General features: G+C 41.1%; 1 protein-coding gene across 5 annotated transcripts in view; it reads left to right on the forward strand.

Moving 5' to 3' along the window:
• hspa12a (heat shock protein 12A) overlaps positions 1–19,870 on the forward strand; it is a 183,724-nt gene that overhangs the window by 129,810 nt on the left and 34,044 nt on the right. For 3 of the 5 annotated variants that reach the window (XM_036130634.1, XM_036130632.1, XM_036130633.1), the window contains 3 exons: positions 1,977–2,063; positions 10,411–10,515; positions 10,605–10,863. In XM_036130634.1, coding sequence (XP_035986527.1) covers positions 1,977–2,063; positions 10,411–10,515; positions 10,605–10,863 — 451 coding nt within the window. The remainder of the gene's footprint in view (positions 1–1,976; positions 2,064–10,410; positions 10,516–10,604; positions 10,864–19,870) is intronic. The other 2 variants (XM_036130635.1, XM_036130636.1) reach the window with 1 other exon arrangement.

Consider the following 19,870-nt stretch of genomic DNA (forward strand, 5'->3'; position numbering starts at 1 on the left):
TCATCAAGACATGACTGCAGTCGAAATAACTGATTGGATTCATCAGTTATGGAGTGTCATCAGCATAACAGTGGAAATTAATCCCATGCTGTCTGATAATTTGCCGATCGGAAGCATATATATAGTAAAGAGAATTGGTCCAAGGACTGAACCTGGTGGTACTCCACAGGTGACCCTAGAGTTTGAGGAAGATTTATTATTAACATGAACAAACTGGAATCTGTCCGACAGATAAGATTTAAACCAGCCTAATTCTTTCCCATTAATCCCTACAGTATGCTCAAGTCTTTGTAAGAGAATATTGTGATCAACTGTGTCAAATGCAGCACTGAGATCTAACAGGACAAGTATAGACACAAGTCCATTATATGAGGCCATGAGAATATCATTAGTGACCTTCACCAGAGCTGTTTCAGTGGTGTGATGAGCTCTGAAGCCTGACTGAAACTCTTCAAGTAGGTCATTACTTTGTAAATGTTCACAAAGTTGATTAGCAACTACTTTCTCAAGAATTTTAGATAAGAAAAGAAGATTACATAGGTCTGTAATTTACTAACTCATCTTGATCAAGAGATGGTTTCTTAAGTAAAGGCTTAATAACAGCTACTTTAAAAGCCTGTGGTACATATCAATTTACCAAAGATAGATTAATCATGTCTAAAATAGTGCCACTGATCAGAGGGAATATCTCCTTAAACAACTTGGTTGGGATCGGGTCTAACATTCAGGTAGAAGGTTTAGATGAAGCTAAAATTTTAGAAAGCTCAGAAAGCTCTACTGCTTCTAAACAGTTCAGACACTGTGCATGTTTTAAAGATTCCTCCAACACTGTCTAACTTATTGAGGATGAAGTAATCATGTTTGGGAGGATGCCGATGATTTTATTTTAATAGAATCAACTTCCTTTATGAAGAATCCCATAAAGTCATTACTGCTGAGAGCTAAGGGAATGGATGGATCAACAGAGGTCTGACTTTGTGTAAGTCTGGCTACTGTACTAAAGAGAAATTTAGGATTATTATTATTATTCTCTATTAATGATGAGAAATATGCAACTCTAACTCTGAAGGGTTTTTTATACAACAGTAGACTGATTTTCCAGATTAGGTAACATTCCTCTAGGTGTGTAGAGCGTCATTTTCTCTCCAGTTTCCTAACATTGTGCTTCAAAGAACGCAGCTCTAAATTAAACGAGGGAGTCAGCTTCCTGTGAATATTTAAATTCCTTTTCAAGGGAGCTACGTTGTCTGATGCAAAACGCAATGAGGAAGTGACACATTCAACCAAAGCATAAATTTGTGAAAGGGAAGAAATACCATCGCTGAGCTCTGCTGGGTATTTCTGCGATACTGAGGAAGTTAAAAGGGGGACAAACTTTGATACAGCATTAGTTGATACGGTTAGGTGGTTCTGCTGATGAAATTATGTTTCAAGGAACTTAAAAAGGCCTAGAATATGTTTTTGCCATTTTTAATTGTTTGACCTCAAATGGTTTTATTTCATGGCTTTTCAATTTAAATATTGGTAAAAAAGATAGGTTTGCACTATCATTCTGCACAGTGTTCAGCCAGAGAAAAAAATAGATCAGTCAGGTTGTGTATAGATATCTTATGGCATACTCAAGGAAACTAAAAGTACCTGTGTACAATCTGCATTTATAATGCATGTTTTTCTTATGCATTACTGCTTTTAGAAAATTCAACACATGAATGCTAAATGGAAAGGGATTTTAGCATTGTGTAAAGCAAATGTTAATATACACTGAATAGAATAATAATCAGTGTGTGCTAACCACTGCGCCACCGAAGCACGCCCATTACTTTTCATTTTACTTTCTGTCATACATAGACTTATGAATATGTTCACCTCTGCTTGCTGCTTGCCTATAGACTGTAGTCAATTTAAACAGACTCACTCAGCAGAGCTTCATGCTATCCTGACACTCATTCCAAAATTTTCTCTCTGTTAACAACCAGCTAAGGAGCATGTACGGCGCAATCGACAGAGCCGCACCTTTTTGGTGGAAAATGTCGTAGGGGAGCTTTGGTCGGAGCTGGAAGAAGGTAGTGTTTTCCATTTCTTGCACCTGTTTTAACTATCTTTTCTTTCAGGGTTACTTTGCTTGCTGTTTCTGCTGCATTCTATACAATTAAATTTAAGAAAGCATGTTCATTCTTTAGTGAAACTAACACTTTTTAAATATAACTATTTAAATGAATTACTAAGTCATGATTTAATTCTGTATATTTATTACCCCTCTTTTCCATTTTTTAGTTGACTATCATGTTTTATGGTTGATATAAAATTACATCATTGAAGGTTCAACGTCCCATATTATTATAGCATAACACCTTAAAAGACGTTATTTTTTATTTTCTTATTTCTCCTGTAAAAGTGTAAGGATTATTATTAAGAGCCAATGCAATTCAGTATATTTATACAAAATCATGGTTTAATATAAATTCTTTGATTTAAATTTACCAGGTTCTAAAATTATTCAGAACTAACATCACATTTAAAACCCGACATGTTGCTTCAATGCTGCACTGCTCTGACGGTGGTATTTTAGGTCAGGGGGTGGCCATGCCCTGAGTGGCAGCTGTTCACATGCACCTACGTGTACATACGTACATGCACGCGCAGCCGGCCCGGGTATGTAAAACAAGAGACTGGAGAACAACACAGAGAGATGCGGTGTTAGGTCATAACATAGTCTATCTGAAATAAAACCTTTAGTTCTTCACATCACAAATTTTTAGTTCTTTCTATATAAAAGAATGAAATTTTCCTTATTGTTCCTTTTAAAATACAAAAACCCAAAAATTTTAAATAATTTAAATGGGTGTGCTAGCCGCTAGAATGACAGCGTTGAACTGGGAGATAACAGGCTTATTTGGGTGTGCTTATTTCCTTCTGCTGAGTGTGTCTCTGTGGCTACATCCCTGAAACAAGAAGAGTAATTCGGAAGTAGTTTTTCTATACATCCGAGGCATGTTGCATTTAAATGAAATAGGCCTTTTTGTCTGTAATATTTGTATTTCATTTGGCTTTTCAGCTGATATTATTGAACTTCTGATTTCTTCAATCCACGTGATTTATCAAAAGGATAAATTTGTTGCTCTGAAATCAAACAAAACAAAATGTAAAAAAAAAAGTTAAAAAAAAGTAAAGAATTACAATAGTACAGCCTTTAAGTAACAAATGCATGGACTAGTTTTTCAGCATCATCCCTGGACAGAATATTTCAAATTTTGGTAATATTCCAGAGGTGAAAAAAGGAAACTGTTTAATATGAGATTTAAATGACATGTCTTGGTCAAAAATAACACAAATATTTTTTTACTATATAACCAGAGGCCGATTTAATGCTATCCAGATTAAGTGATTTATTAAGAAATTTATTTTTTGAGGAGTCTTGGATTGGATTCATAAGGATTTATGGATAAATATAACTGAGTGTCATCAACATAACAGTGGAAATTAATCCCATGCTGTCTGATAATTTTGCCTATCCGAATCAGAAATACTTTAATTATCCCAGAATTAAATTACTTTCATTACACACTCCAGATATACAAAACTATATATATATATATATATATATATAAACATTCCACACAAGAAACATAAATATATGCAGATCTAAAATATAGTGATATATATAGCAAATATATTGTAAAGAGAACTGCCCCAAGGACTGAAGCCTGTGGTACTCCACAAGTGACCCTAGAGTTTGAAGATTTATTATTAACATGAACAAACTGGAATCTGTCAGACAGATATGATTTAAACCCGCCTAATTATTTTCCCCTTAATCCCTACAGTACGTTCAAGTCTTTCTAGGAGAATGTTGTGATCATCCATCCATCCATCCATTTTCTGACCCGCTTAATCCCTCATGGGGTCGCGGGGGTTGCTGGTGCCTATCTCCAGCGTTCACCGGGCGAGAGGCGGGGTTCACCCTGGACAGGTCACAGGGCAACACAGAGACAAACAGGACAAACAACCATTCACGCACACAGGACAATTTAATTTAGAGAGACCAATTAACCTAACAGTCATGTTTTTGGACTGTGGCAGGAAGCCGGAATACCCAGAGAGAAGCCATGCATGCACAGGGAGAACATGCAAACTCCATGCAGAAAGACCCAGGGTTGGATTTGAACCCTGAACCTTCTTGCTACAAGGACACAGTGCTACCCACTCCACCACTGTGCAGCCCAACTGTATCAAATGCAACACTGACATCTAACAGGACAAGTACAGACACAAGACACAACTCTGTGTTTCAGTGCTATGATGAGCTCTGAAGCTTGGATGAAACTCTTCAAATAGGTCATTACTTTGTAAATGTTCATATAGTTGATTAGCAACTACTTTCTCAAGAATCTTAGATAGGAAAAGAAGATTAGATATAGTTCTGTAATTTATTGAGTCATTTTGATCAAGAGATGGTTTCTTAAGTAAAGGCTTAATAACAGCTACTTTAAAAGCCTGTGGTACATATCCATTTAATAAGGATATATTAATAATGTCTAAAATAGGGGCACTGATCAAAGGGAATACCTCCTTAAATAACTTGGTTGGGATTTGGTCTAACATACAAGTAGAAGGTAGATGGAGATAAAATTATAGATAGCTCAGAAAGCTCTACTGCTTCTAAACAGTTAAAACTGTTTAGAAGTTTGAACTGTTAAACCCGCTAACTCCAACGCTGCCTCACTTACTGAGGATGAGGTAATCATGTTTAGGAGGATGCCAATTATTTTATTTTTAATGGAATCAATTTTATTTATGAAGAATCCGATTAAGTCATTACTGCTAACAGCTAAGGGAATGGATGGATCAACAGAGCTATGACTCTGGGTAAGTTTAGCAACTGTACTGAAGAGAAATCTAGGATTGAAACAACTACATATTAATATACTATTGGTATATATTGGTGTTATTTGTGTCCCAAATCACCCTTGTAATGATGAAATATTTTGTGGGCTAAGCCCCTGATGAATGTGTTGTGATCCACCTCTGCTATAAACACACACACTCCTTTAACTCATTGTAATGAGTAATGCTGGTGAACCTGATATTCAGCCGAACACAGTTACGTTTTATTTATTTTTTTAAGTTTATTGCAGGGATGAATAATGGTAAACAAGACAGGCAGGCAAAAACAGACTGGATAGGAAGAGTAGTGGCAGGTGAGGCAGGCAAGCAGAACCACACTGAGCAGGGGTTGTAGGCAGTGACCAGACAAACCAGATGATGAAAGCAGGGGCTGACCAGAACATGCGATGTGTACCGAGGAACCACCAGAATGGGCAGAGCAAGCAGCTGGTACTCATAGGAAACAGCCAGACTTGTCCAGCACGCAGATACTGGCAGCATTAGACAGCGAAGGCTTAAAACACAAATGAAACTGAAGATTCCAGCTGGCTGAGCACACATGGATTGGTAGAGGCTGAGCATATTAGACAAAACGAGACATTCTGGCACAGAGTGGATGAAAGATGAAGGTATATGTAGGCAGGTGAACAGGTGAGCAAAGTTGACTGAAATTAGCGGCAGCAGGTGGAGCTGATCAAAAGCAAAGTCCTGGCTGGAAGGAGACTGAGCTGATTGGATGATAAATGGTGGCTGAGGAGTGGAGAGAGCTGATAGGATGGTGGCTGTTGGCTGAGAGGTGAAAGGGATGAGACTAAAAAAAGTTTGTAAAAGTCCAAAACAAACAAACAAAAACCTAAATCATGGCACTCATTTCCTCTCTTGTGATTTTAATGTATTGTGATTTTATTCTTTCTGTATGTTTGTTATTATTATTATATGAATATAAACAATTAAGCTTTGAATATTAGTGATGAAACTTGTTACAGTGAAACTAAAAAAGTCTGGTCAAGGATTTTATTATCTTATTCCTTTGTTAATGTAATGTTTTATTTTCCTAGGTTTTATTTTCCTTTGTAAGGTTTTTCTGTTCATGTACAGCACTTTTTAGTAACAAGATGATTCAAAGTGATTCAAGGGAAGACAAGAATAAACTTGTCTTCCCTTGCCTTGCTTGCATTTTATTCTGCATTTAACCATTTTATATCCTAGCCAAATAAATAGAAAAGTTGGACAAAGGTATTTTAAGTAAGGCAAGTTTATTTATCCCTTCCAATGGGCCCTCCACCTGTCGGAAGGGCCAAAAGGGTCGGGTGCATTGTACAATGGGTGGCAGTTGAGTGCGGGGACCTTGGCGTACCGTTCCTCGGCTGCAGAAGCTGGCTCTTGGGACGTGGAATGTCACCTCTCTGGTGGGGAAGGAGCCTGAGTTAGTGCGCGAGGTTGAGAGGTTCCAACTAGAGATAGTCAGACTCACCTCGACGCATGGCTCTGGAACCAGTCTCCTTGAGAGGGGTTGGACATTCTTCCACTCTGGAGTTGCCCCTGGAGAGAGGCGCTGAGCTGGAGTGGGCATACGTGATGCCCCCTCATCTCGGTGGCCGTACTTTGTTGTCATTTCATCTGACCTGCGGCTACATGTCTTGGACACTCGGGTGAAGAGAGGGACGGAGCTCTCCACCGACCACTACCTGGTGGTGAGTTGGCTCCGATGGTGGGGGAGGAAGCCGGTCAGACCTGGCAGGCCCAAACGTGTTGTGAGGGTTTGCTGGGAACGTCTGGCGGAGTCCCCCGTTAGACGGAGCTTTAACTCCCACCTCTGGGAGAGCTTTGAACACGTCCCGAGGGAGGCGGGGGACATTGAGTCCGAGTGGACCATGTTCCGTGCCTGTATTGTTGAGGTGGCTAGTCGGAGCTGTGGCCGCAAGGTTGTCGGTGCATGTCGCGGCAGCAAGCCTCAAACACGCTGGTGGACACCAGCGGTAAGGGAAGCCGTCAAGCTGAAGAAGGAGTCCTATTGGGCTTTATTGGCCTGTGGGACTCCGGAAGCAGCTGATGTGTACCGGCGGTCAAAGCAGCAGGCGGCTCGGCTGGTCAGTGAGGCAAAAACTCGGATGTGGGAAGAGTTCGGAGGGGCCATGGAGAAAGACTTTTGTACGGCTTTGAAGCGATTCTGGTCCACCATTCGGCGTCTTGGGAGGGGGAAGCAGTGCAGTACTAACACTGTTTATAGTGGGAGTGGTGTGCTGCTGACCTCGACTCGGGACGTCGTGCGTCGGTGGGCGGAATACTTCCAAGACCTCCTTAATCCCACCAACACCTCTTCCATTGCGGAAGCAGAGCCTGGGGACTCTGGGTTAGGTTCTCCCATCTCTGGTGCTGAGGTCACCAAGGTTGTTAAAAAGCTCCTTTCTGACACTACAACTAAAACAGAAAGCAGCATAGTAAGGGAAGAAACACAGTAGATGCAGTATGTGTGTGTGTGCCTGTGTTTCAGTGTATTTGTGTGTGTGTGTGTGTGTGTGTGTGTGTGTGTGTGTGTGTGTGTGTGTGTGTGTGTGTGTGGTTGTGTGTGTGTGTGTGTGTGTTCAGGCAGCCTTGACATGGTCCGAAAAAGCTGCCGACGTTTTGACAATTTCTCGATACTCCAGCTAACCGCCAGCTCCATAAAGCAGAAATCCTGTTGCCATAAATCCAATTTTAAACAGATTTTTAACATCACTTGACAGACAAAATGGACAGACACATGATCCTCCTCCCATCGTGTGTTCAGCTGTACATGTCCCATCAGGTACAGGGGCTCTCCTTCACCCAGTCTTGTTGAGAAAACTTGATCCACCTGACCAGATCCATAATTTATAGTTTGGATGATATGTAAAAATAAACAATCTATGAATAGAAACATATTTTAGTTGTAGTTTTCAGGAAAGTTGGACAAAACTGTTTAAGATCAGCAAATCCAGAGGATTTACTTATTTTATTTTTACTTTCATAAATGTTAGTATTGAAGTTTGTTACTATCACACCAGAATGTAATAGTTATTTCCACCAATTTTACGCTTTATATTTTAGTTGTAGTTTTCAGAAAAGTCTATTTTAGTTGTTGTTGTTTTTTGTCTCCTGTGTGGCAATGTAGCATTAAGAATTGGTGTCTTAATGCCAAGAATAGCCCAATAGATTTTACTTTCACAAGTGGAGCCTTACTGCTTTCACCATAGGTATGATTTCATGATCAGTGGACACAGAAACGGGATTGTTGGAGGGGGAAACAGGAGAGAAACAGAAGAGATAAAATGTTATAAGGTAGCAAAGGTGAAAGAAAAGAGGAGAGGAAATGGAGAGGGCAATAAACATCCTCTGAGTCTGCTTCTACACCTGCAAAGAGACAAAAAAAGATCAGCAAAACCAACTGATAAAGTATAAAAGGTACTAACAATCAAAGCCTTGATATCATCACTGAAGAATATACAGTACTATTTAATATTAAATTTATAAAAGGACAGCTAAAGATAATAATAGGGGTTTTCTGTATAGAAGTGAACCTGTAAGTACCTGAATTCAACCCCTTTAGGTGTTTGTGGGAGTGCTCTTGTGTATGTAAGTTCTATCCATATAAAAAATGCTCAATAGTGGTTTTGATGAGCCTAAGATCTTCCCCCCAGAGCACTGAGGCAGATGCCAAAGGAACAAGAACTCCAGATGACCGAAGGAACCCCCAGAACAAAGGTGCCCAAGACAGACCAACACAGGGAAGAGTAGAGAGGAGCCCCAGGAAACACCCCGGCCACAATGCCGAAGCCCCCAGGAGCCACAGTGATAAGCCCGTGGGCTCTGCCGGCAGCCAGCTACGCCGGAGCAGATCAAGCCATGGGCCCGGAGACCCGAGGCCCAGAGGCTCTCCACCCCGGTGGGGGCCCTGACAGAGCCACAGGGGCCAAGGCCCCGTGAAGCAAGCCACAATGAGTGAGCCGGCACCCACCCGAGCACATTTAAAACTGGGAAGGGCAAAAAGGGGGGTGCCCAGCGCACCAGGGAGGTGTCTAGGGATGCTGAGGAATGACTGGGGAGCAACATACCCAGAATATCAGCCCCCCGCTGACTCCAGTAGGCACCGCAGTTCTCCAAAAACCAACCCGGAGAGGGAGGCCTCGCTAGCCGCACCCATTTCCCTGGATAGAACCAGCACCGTAAGCCACCCTTAACAGCAACCCCCTCCCACAACCCCACCCCCACCGACGAAAGAAAAATTTAATCAAACCCTCCCAACACTAACATTCAAACAGCACTCACACAATATATGACAATAGACACCCTGGCTGAGTTCACCCTACGCCCCCTCCCCACAAGTAGAATGCACCCCCTGAAGGGGAGAACATCCGCCATGAAATGTTAATGTCCATACCCTCCCCCCCCCATCCCCAGCTTGACAGGCACCAAGGCCTGCCAGCGCACCAGTTGCAATTTTCAGGAAAGTTAGGCAAAACAATTTTGCATGAGCTGCTCCCAGGGATTTACTTATTTTTTCATTTCTTTGAATATTAGTGTTGAAGGTTGTTACCATTCCATTCGATGTACCTTCCTCTGTAATAGTTTCTTTTGATATACCGTATTTTGAATTGTCTTGTTACTGAAAAGTGCTTTATAAGTAAACTTGCCTTGCCTTGCCTTAATCCCAGTGGCAGCCAACTGCTCCCTAAAGGATGGGTTAAAGGCAGGGGACAAATTGCATTCAAGTAGATTTTACAATGACAAAGTTGGCAAGCAGAAGTTAAGTAAATGCTACATAAAATAAATAAATGCTAAGCTAATAAATAGCTACCCTGAAAATCGATAGGTTAGCAAAACTCTTTATTCAAATTCCTGCTTGCTGTGGAGGCACAAGACAGAGCTGCTTTTATACCCCACAGCATCAAAGCTAGAGACACGTCAGTTTTTCCAAGTGGTATCACAGAAACTTTTAAGCCAATAGTACACAAAAGCAGGATTTTACCAAATATGCAAAAATGTGTACAAATAATGACCAGGATATGTAGGCAACACTAAAAGACAACCATGTTAACAGTTTATTAGTAAAATGAAACTTGATTTGGGGTGAGTTACCCTTTAAAAAATCAACCTGTGAGATAACTCAAAATATGTTAGCTTAATAAATCTGTTGTTGATCTGTTTGAAGACATGCTGGTATATTTTAATTATTTTTTAATTATTTTTGTGAGCAATCCACCTTGATAAATAGAATGATTGCATGTTAGTCATTGTATTTAGTCACTCCATGTTTGGACTTTATCCAAATATACAGCTGTTTTTCACCATCTTGAGCTCTTACTTATTTTTGATTGCTTGCAATGTAATATTTCAGTTAAGAAGATGGCAAACAGCAGGAGTTTCCACAGAGTCTTCTCAACTGAGAACTGAGTGCTTGTCGTAAAGCAGTCGTATGTAGGATGAGGAAAGATTTTGGTGGGCATCAACTATATGCATGCCTTTGTTTTGCTGTTTAGTGTTTATTTTTATTTGTTCTCTTTACAGGTGACCGTTATGTGGTAATGGACTGTGGTGGAGGAACAGTGGACCTGACAGTCCATCAGATTCGTCTTCCAGAAGGACATCTAAAAGAGCTATACAAGGCATCAGGTAATTGTCTTCAAGGTAATATTTTTGCAGACAAACATTATTTTTATTGTTGTTTAATTCACTTATACAGCCCCATCTTTATTTCTTAGGTGGACCTTATGGCTCTATCGGAGTTGATTATGAATTTGAGAAGTTGCTGTGTAAGATCTTTGGCCAAGATTTTATTGACCAATTTAAAATAAAGAGGCCAGCTGCCTGGGTGGACCTGATGATTGCATTTGAGTCTCGGAAAAGAGCAGCAGCTCCTGAGAGAACCAACCCTCTGAACATTAACCTACCTTTCTCTTTCATTGACTACTACAAGAAGTACCGGGGTCACAGTGTGGACCATGCTCTGCGCAAAAGCAAGTGAGTGCAAACAGAAACATTTTAGGCACTACATATCGTGCATGCATTTTCCATGATCCTGGCACTTTAAAATATTTATTTGTGACATTGTTTTTTGAGGCTGGAATCATGGTACAACATACAATAGATTTTAAAAATCAGAATTGGGTGCACAAGTACATTGAATATGTTGTCGATTTTGTAAACCACAAAGGGTCTAAATTATTGAAGTAGGTTCAGATAAATGTAGTTTACCACCAAGACTGGGATAACTGTCCATTGGCAAGCTGCATAGAAACAAAACATTGTTATAGCCATCAATGGTTTTCCTGAATGGATCCAAGTTTTGTCATAAAATTTTTTTAAAAAGGGTTGAAGCCAATAAAAATACTTAATGTTAACCCAATTGACCCTTTTCAAAGCTAGTTTTAATATATGTATGGGATCGTTGTCCTGTTGGAACACCCAATTGTCTCTAGATTTTAACAATCTAGCTGTTGATCTATGTTGAAGTTAAAGTGTAACAAACAGGAGACTCTACATGCTCAAGAGAGTTCTTGGATTTTTTAAAGGTTAGTAATATGAGTATAACAACAGTGTGTCCTAGTTAACCCCAGAAAGAATACCTTGAAAGAGAAGGTAAGAAAAATTAAAGTCGCAAGCGGGGTCGATCGGCCCTCGCAGCCAAGCGCCGCTCTGGCCTATAGGCCACCGCAGGGATTCGCGCACCGCCGGCTACCAGCCACCACATAAGCTTTCATGCATTTTCCCCGCTTTCCCCACTGAGCGATACAAACAAACGTGTTGGGCAGCGCTCCCCCACGACTCACAAAAAATCTGGTGCAGATCGATTGATGCAGCGAGGAGATACAGCCGTTGGATAATGATAATGCATTTGGCCACCGGACCGGACTAAATCGTTCGCCGGGCCTGATCTGGCCCGCTGGCCTTACGTTTGACACCCCTGGTTTAAACATTAGTATACCAATTTAATCAAAGGTATCTTACTAGCTGTTAATCCAGCTTCATGTGAAAAGTTAATAAAACCTCTTTAGTTATTTAAAGTTAAAAGTTATTTCATGTGTTTAAGGGTTTTGTTTCTTGCATTAAGACAGCTTTTATGAAACTTTGATGGTTAAATTGGTGGATACACACCCAAAAGTGATAATGTAAAAGTAACACTTTAGCAATTGTAATATTGCTAAGCAATATTCCACATGTGTATATTGTGTACCAACTTTCATAATTCTAGCTTAAAGCATGGATAGGGGCTGATCATTTAAAATATTCTAGGGGGCGCTACAGAGAAGTTAGGTCACGCCCACCAAAGTTTGTTATGGATTCCTGTCAGGGGGTACACAAGAATGCATCCAAGTGAGTTTTAAGTAGCTCGGCCCAAAACTGTGGAATTCAGAGCCAAACGTATGGCAGTGGCGTTTGAGGTGACTTCGCCACGCCACCACACCTCCCTGCTCCATCAAAATCACTTGGGGCTGGAATCCACAACACACCAACATGTCTTCTGTCTCTGGACACAGTTTCATGTTGATTTACTCAGAGGGATAACATAGCGACCGTTTACAGCAAAATGTGACACTTCCTGTTGTCAGGGGGCGTGGTGGTCTTATAGCTTAAAAAATAATTCTGTTTTTGTTGATTTTGTAGCCGAATAGAAGAGATGTTCTCAAAGCATTAAATAAACCTTTTGACTTTTCAAAATTTTGTCCTTTTAAGGTAATTTTAAGTTACTTTTCATTAAATTTGTCAATATCCTATGGAATTCTGGACATATGGCAGCGGCGTTTGAGGTGATATCCCCACACCGCCACGCCACCCTGCTGCATCAGTTGGTTCTGGAATCCACAACACACCAGCATGTCTTCTGTCTCTGGACACAGTTTCATGTTGATTTGTTTAGAGGGGTAATATAGCCACCATTTACAGCAAAACATGACACTTCCTTTTGTCAGGGGGCGTGGTGGTCTTATAGCTTAAAAGATAATTGTGTTTTTGTTGATTTTGCAGCCGAATAGAAGCGATGTTCTCACAGCATTAAATAAGCCTTTTGACTTTTCAAAATGCTGTCCTTTTAAGGTAATTTTAAGTTACTTTTCATTAAATTTGTCAATATCCTATGGAATTCTGGACATATTGCAGCGGCGTTTGAGGTGACATCCCTATGCCGCCATGCCACCCTGCTGCATCAAATCCACCTGGGCCTGGAATCCACAACACACCAACATGTCTTCTGTCTCTGGACATAGTTTCATGTTGATTAGCTCAGAGGGGTAACATAGCGACCGTTTACAGCAAAACATGACACTTCCTGTTGTCAGGGGACGTGGCCTAAGCGATGTCATCATTTGACTATTAGATATTGTAGGAGACCTGATGGTGATTGTCACATGGCTGGCCTTAAGCGGTTGGAGTACGTGGGGTGTGGAAGGATTGATGCAGAGGCAGAGATGTTGTGGTCCACATTTTTAATTATTTGTTTATACCTATTTACATAGTGCAAAGGAGGTTAAGGGAGCAATGTGTCTTCTCCGGCAGCAGCACCGTAAGTGATGAAACAGGCGCCTTTAAATACTGTCTGACTAACTGGTTAAAACCATAAAACTCTCCCAGGGGTGTACATTTAAAGATGACTTCCTAAAACTATCTAAAACCCTCTATAAACCATAACAACAACCATAAACCATGTAAAACCCCAAGCTATCTACATAAAATCCTTAACCAAACACCAAAGATAAATAGAAACTTTATAATCCATATAAAAAGCTAAACCTGGCTCCCCTATACATTCCCCTGCCTTGGTCCAGCCCAACCTTCTAAAGGCAGTCGTTTCAGCCCAGGCCTCTTTTAGGGGATGGACCTGGACACAAGGACAAGGTGAGTACAAACCAAACATTTCACTTACACACTTCCTGATAAAACACTAAGGGCAAAATAGATATTGCACACATGTTAAAATTTTAATTTTTGTCACCCTTCTTCTCCAAGGCCCAACCACTCTACTAAAGTGCTGCAGTGCCACTGGATCAAAAACCAGGCAAAAGGAAATGCATTCAATAAACACTTAAAAAAGTAACTGTATAGTATAAAAGTATAAAAGTAACTGTGTGCAATTATTTCTTAAATGTGCAAATATGCATCTCTAAAGTGCTGTATGCTATCTAAAGTGCTAAATAAAGTGCTTAAATACAAAGTTAAGTGTTTATTCTTAGCTGTAACAAACGGCTGTTTGTTACAGTGATCAACTACTGAAAGTTTGGTGGCTCTGTGAGTTTTTGTGTATGGAATATAACAGTTTTGTGTTTCATGGCGAGTAGGTGAACTTTGACCCCTGCTAACCCCCCTTCAGCATGCTCAAAACTCACCGTTTTGATAACTTTTAATTGGGCATGCCCTATGATCAGACTGACCGAGTTTCAAGCCCATCACTCGAAATATCTGGAAGGAGTTCGATCAAATACCAATGCTGTAAATGTCAAAATTGAGGTCAAAATCAGACTTCAGTCGAAAATGGCCAACTTCCTGTGATACTTGCACTATGACCTTAACTGTAAATTCTGAGCGTCTTGTTGAGCTCTACAACTGTACCAAATTTCATGTCTCTATGATGAAGTAAGTGAATAACAAAGGGTCCTTTGAAAATTTGTAGGTGGCGCTTTTGAGGCATTTTTCTTTAGATTTTTTTGACGACCTTAAAATACAAAATTTTTAAAGAGTCACCATTAATCTGCCAAGTTTGGTGAGTTTTTGAATATGATAAAGCCCCCAAAAAGGCCCCTCTTTAGGGGGGCAGAATAATAATAATTAAAGCCGCAAGCGGCGTCTATCGGCCCTCGCAGCCAAGCGCCGCTCGGACCTATTGGGACCTATTGGCCACCGCGGGGTTCACGCACCGCCGGTCGCCAGCCACCGCAGAAGCTGTCACGCATTTCCCCTGCCTGTCCACCGGCCTATACACACGAACGTGTTGGGCAGCACTCCTAGACTGGGAGTTAGATCCTTCAGCTATCAGGCTCCTCTCCTGTGGAACCAACTCCCAGTTTTGGTCCGTGAGGCAGACACCCTGTGTACTTTTATGGCTAATCTTAAAACTTTCCTTTTTCCTTCCATCTATCCATCGTCTTACGCTTATCATGGGTTGGATCATAGGAGCTGAGAAGATAGCAATAAGTGATGGACACAGGTATTTGTAGTTAAATGTACCTTTAGTAATAGATATTTAAAAGTGCACAATACAAAAACAACAATATGAAGAATGTTCTTGCGGAATTTGTAGCTTCAAACTTCAATAATTGTTCAAGTTCGTTAGTCAGTTACTAAGTCAGGGGAATAAGTCAAGTCAGGGATTGTATCCAAAGTAGGTTCTCTTGATGTCTGTCAACGAACTGACAGAATCCTACCACAGAATCTGGTGAATGATGTGGTAGAGCTCACAATCTGACTGGGAAGGCTCGCCATCAATGGATCAGTTTTCATCAACCTCGTTGGACATTAAGGCTGGAATCATCAATTTCACCGTAGTCAAAAGACCTGACCTGTATTAACAAAACAGGTTTTATAGTCCCAATTTTCCAATATGCAATTGCTTTAAGCTCAGAAAAATGATTAAATAATCATTTAAATGTGTTGTACAACAGAAATTCAAATTCTCAGTTGGAATAATAACCAACAGGAGTTAAAGGTTAACTAGAGTTATTTCCAAAATATAATCCCCATTGTTGCCAAAATGTAATTTTAACAAATAAAATGTACAATAAAATGAAATACAACATTTTACCAATAAATTCACTTACATATGGCGAACACATTACTTTTTACAGTATAATGTGTAACCAACAGTTCTTATGAAAACACTTCTAAAGAGGATTTTAGATTATAAGTAAACAAAATGTAACACAAATCACAGCTTCACTGTTTTGTTTCTATTTTAAATAACTTAAAATTACAAATTTATCCCAAAATACCTTTGTATTTTGGCTGCAGTCACAATTTGCAAGTGTGACTAGTGCCTTTAAAGTTTTAACCTCTTTTGCTCCACTTTTTATTTATACAGTGCTTATCACTATGAATGTACTTGTTAAATTATCAAATAAATGCTTTTTTTTTTTTTTTTTTTTTTTTTTCCCCCAGTGTCCTGTCTAGCAATGTGGCAATAAAAATTGATATCTTAATGCCAAATAGAGCTCGACAGATTTTACTTTCACAAGTGGAGCAAACAGCTTTCGCCATAATGCTCCGCTTGATTTGTGCGTGTAAATAGCTTTATTGTGATTCCTGCAGGGAGAATTTCAAATTATATGGACACTACAATGGGAAAGTAGGAGAGTAAAAGAAAAACAAGAAGAGAAAAAAAAAGAGAAAGAAGAGGTGAAAGAAAGAAGAGATAAAAGGAAGAGAATGATAAAACTTCCTCTGTCTGCTCCATCACCTGGAAAGAGACACAAAAAGAACAGCACAACCAACAGACATAAAGCAACAGATACAATCGTGTAACACCTTGATACCACTGCTAAATCATATGTATTATTATTTAAGCTGACATGTGTAATGTGATACCTAAAAAAAAAAAAAGGTAAAAGAAAGTAAATAAATTATAGCCTTTCTGTATATAAGTGAACATTTAATACCTGGGACCCAGCACCTGTGGGAGATTGTGAGAGTGCACTAGTTTAGGTGAAAATTATCCAGAAGGAAATGGCTTGATAGTGATTGTGGAGAACCGAAGACCCACCTTCCCCGAGCACAGAGGCAGGGGTCAGGGGACCCATAACCCCGGACTCCCAAAGAGGCCCCCAAAGCAGTGCACCCGAGAGGGGCCTTCACAGGAAATGTACAACCCCCCCCTGAGGAAAGAGGAGAGACGACCCCGAGGAAATCCCCCAGCCACCGCAATGCCGATGCCCCCAAGAGCCGCGGGGACGAGCCCGTGGGCTCCGCCGGCAGCCGGCCCCGCTGAAGTGGCCCTGGCCATGGGCCCCGGGGGCCAGAGGCCCCAGGGGCGCCCCGCCCCCGCGGCAGGGGCCCCGGCCGCCCCCCGGGGGGCCAGGCCCCGCGAAGCCACCGCCGGGAGTGGGCCGGCGCCCACCCGGGAACCCGCCCCAAACCCGAGGACCGTCAACGCGCCAGAGGGTCAAGGCGCCCGCCAACGCAGCGGAGGAGGGCAGGACGTGGGGGGATGGGCTCCGCACCTAGCGGAGACTTGAGATGATCTTGGGAGAGGGAGCGGACCGAACCCAAACCTGGAAAAAAAAAAAAAAAAAAAAAAAAAAAAAAACACTCATTCACACCATCCCTCCCTTGTGCCCCACTCGCCACACACAGACACCAAAAAAAAAAATAAAAAAAAATAAATGCTTTTTAAACACAAAACATTCTTTCAAAAACTGAAAATGTGCAAAAACCGAAACAATGAGTTAGCTTATCTGCTAGGAGCAGTTCCAACACATTAAATGAGAACATGTGTGTGCCAGCTTACCAAGAAGTTTAACATCAAAAAGGAAAAACAGCAATAAACGTGTTTCTTCAACGCTCTTCGTACTCTTTTCTTTCTTTTTTTTTTCAACCAACACGAGTAGACTTGCGCTCTGTGCATCAGTGAGCGAGGGAAAAACGCTATCTCTCTTCCTACTTATCACTTCCTGTTACAGTCACGATAACTTCCGGTTTTCAAAATGAAAGACGGTTTGTATAGAAAACGTAAACCAACCCGTTTTAAACCAAATAAATTTTATTTTAACCTTTTAACCAGGCGGGTTACATATTACTTTAGCAATATTCCACACGTGGCATCTGGTAATAAAGTAAAAAATCTTGGTGCTATTTTTGACCAAGACAGGTCATTGAAATCCCATATTAAAAAGGTTTCCAGAGTTTCCTTTTTTCACCTTCTAAATTAGAAACATTCTGTCCAGGAGCACTGCTGAAAAACTAGTCCATGCATTTGTTACTTCAAGGCTGGACTATTGAAATTCTTTACTACTATCAGGAAGTCCACAAAATGCAGTTTAAAGTCTTCAACTGATCCAAAATGCTGCAGGAGTTATGATGAAAATCAACAAGAGGGATCATATTTCTCCAATTTTAGCCTTCCTTCACTGGCTTACTGTTCAATCAAAAATAGAATTTAAAATTCTTCCTCTAACATATAAAGCCCTTAATAATCAAGCTCCATCATATATCAGAGCTCTGGTTACCCCTTATGTTCCTAATAGAGCACTTTGCTCTCAGACTGCAGGTCTTCTGGTGGTTCCTAAAGTCTCTAAAAGAAGAATGGGAGGCAGATCTTTTAGCTATCAGGCTCTTCTACTGCGGAACCAACTCCCAGTTTTGGTCCGTCAGGCAGACACCCTGTCTACTTTTAAGACTAATCTTAAAACTTTCCTTTTTCCATCCATCTATCCATTGTCTTCCGCTTATCCTGGGTCGAGTCGCGGGGGTAGCAGCTTCAGTAGGGAGGCCCAGACGTCCCTCTCCCCAGCCACTTGGGCCACCTCCTCCGGGGGAATCCCAAGGTGTTCCCAAGACAGCAGAAAATACATAGTCTCTCTAGTGTGTCCTGGGTCTTCCCCTGGGCCTCCTCCCGGTGGGACGTGCCCGGAACACCTCACCAGGGAGGCGTCCAAGAGGCATCCTGACCAGATATCCGAGCCACCTCAACTGGCTCCTCTCGATGTGGAGGAGCAGCGGCTCTACTCTGAGTCCTCCCCGGATGACTGAGCTCCTCAACCTATCTCTAAGGGAGAGCCCAGACACACTACGGAGAAAACTCATTTCAGCCACTTGTATCCGGGATCTCGTTCTTTCGGTCACGACCCAAAGCTCGTGACCATAGATGAGGGTAGGAACGTAGTTCCGCCGGTAAATGGAGAGCTTCGCCTTTTTGCTCAGCTCTCTCTTCACCACAACGGATCGGTACAGCGCCCGCTTCACAGCAGACACAGCATCAACCCTCCTGTCGATCTCCCGCTCCATCTTCCCCTCATTCGTGAACAAGACCCCAAAATACTTGAACTCCTCCACTAGAAGCTGGCTTCTGAGACCTTCCTTTTTGACAAAGCCTATAGTTAGAGTGGCTCATGTTACCCTGAGCTACCTTTATAGTTATGCTTCTATAGGCTTAGATTACAGGAGGACATCAGGGCCTATATTTCTCACTCTACCTAGTTCTACTGTTCTCCAGTCTACTGTTCTCCAGTTTTGCATCACTGTTGTCATTACAGCTTTTAACTTTTTATTCTCTCTCTTTTTTCTTAATAGTAAGTACACCTGGTCTGGCGTTCTGTTAGCTGTGGCATCATCCAGGGAAGACAGATCACCACTATTACCATCTAATGTATAACAGATCACTGGATCAATGTGTGCTTTTGTGCTTTTTTGTCTGTCTTGTTGTGTCTCTGCTCTGTCTTCTGTAACCCCCAGTCGGTCGAGGCAGATGACCGTTCATACTGAGCCCGGTTCTGCTGGAGGTTTGTCCTTCATGTTAATGAGGAGGTTTTTGTCCCCTGTTGCTTCATGCTTGCTCAGTATGAGGGATTGTTGCAAAGCCATGGACAATGCAGACAACTCTCCCTGTGACTCTACGCTTCTTCAAGAGGAAATGCTGCTTGTCAAGACTTTTATGCAATCAACTGGTTCCCTTATATAGGATTAAAGATTCAAAGCTTCTTTCTTTTAAAGGGCAGCTAAAGATATTTTAAAGCTGCTTACAATTATGTTTGACTGTGTATGGTTTGGAAAAATGTTGCCATCTAGTGTTGAAAATTATAACTGTTTTTCCTTCAAAACACAATTTACATTAAATTTTTTTTAAAAATAATATGGTTGGATGTAGCCAAAATGTTTTTGATAACTTTTGATCCTTTATGTGTGAGGAATTTTTTGGAGTAACTTTGAATGCCATAAGTGTAACGGTTTAGAAGTAGTTTAATCAAATGTAACACCCATAAATATGGAAAAATGACATCTTTGATGAGAAATGAATGATTTCCTGTAGGAGGTAGCCTACAGGTTTGAT

This window comes from Fundulus heteroclitus, unplaced genomic scaffold (assembly GCF_011125445.2).
Source record: "Fundulus heteroclitus isolate FHET01 unplaced genomic scaffold, MU-UCD_Fhet_4.1 scaffold_37, whole genome shotgun sequence".
NCBI classification, from domain to species: domain Eukaryota; kingdom Metazoa; phylum Chordata; class Actinopteri; order Cyprinodontiformes; family Fundulidae; genus Fundulus; species Fundulus heteroclitus.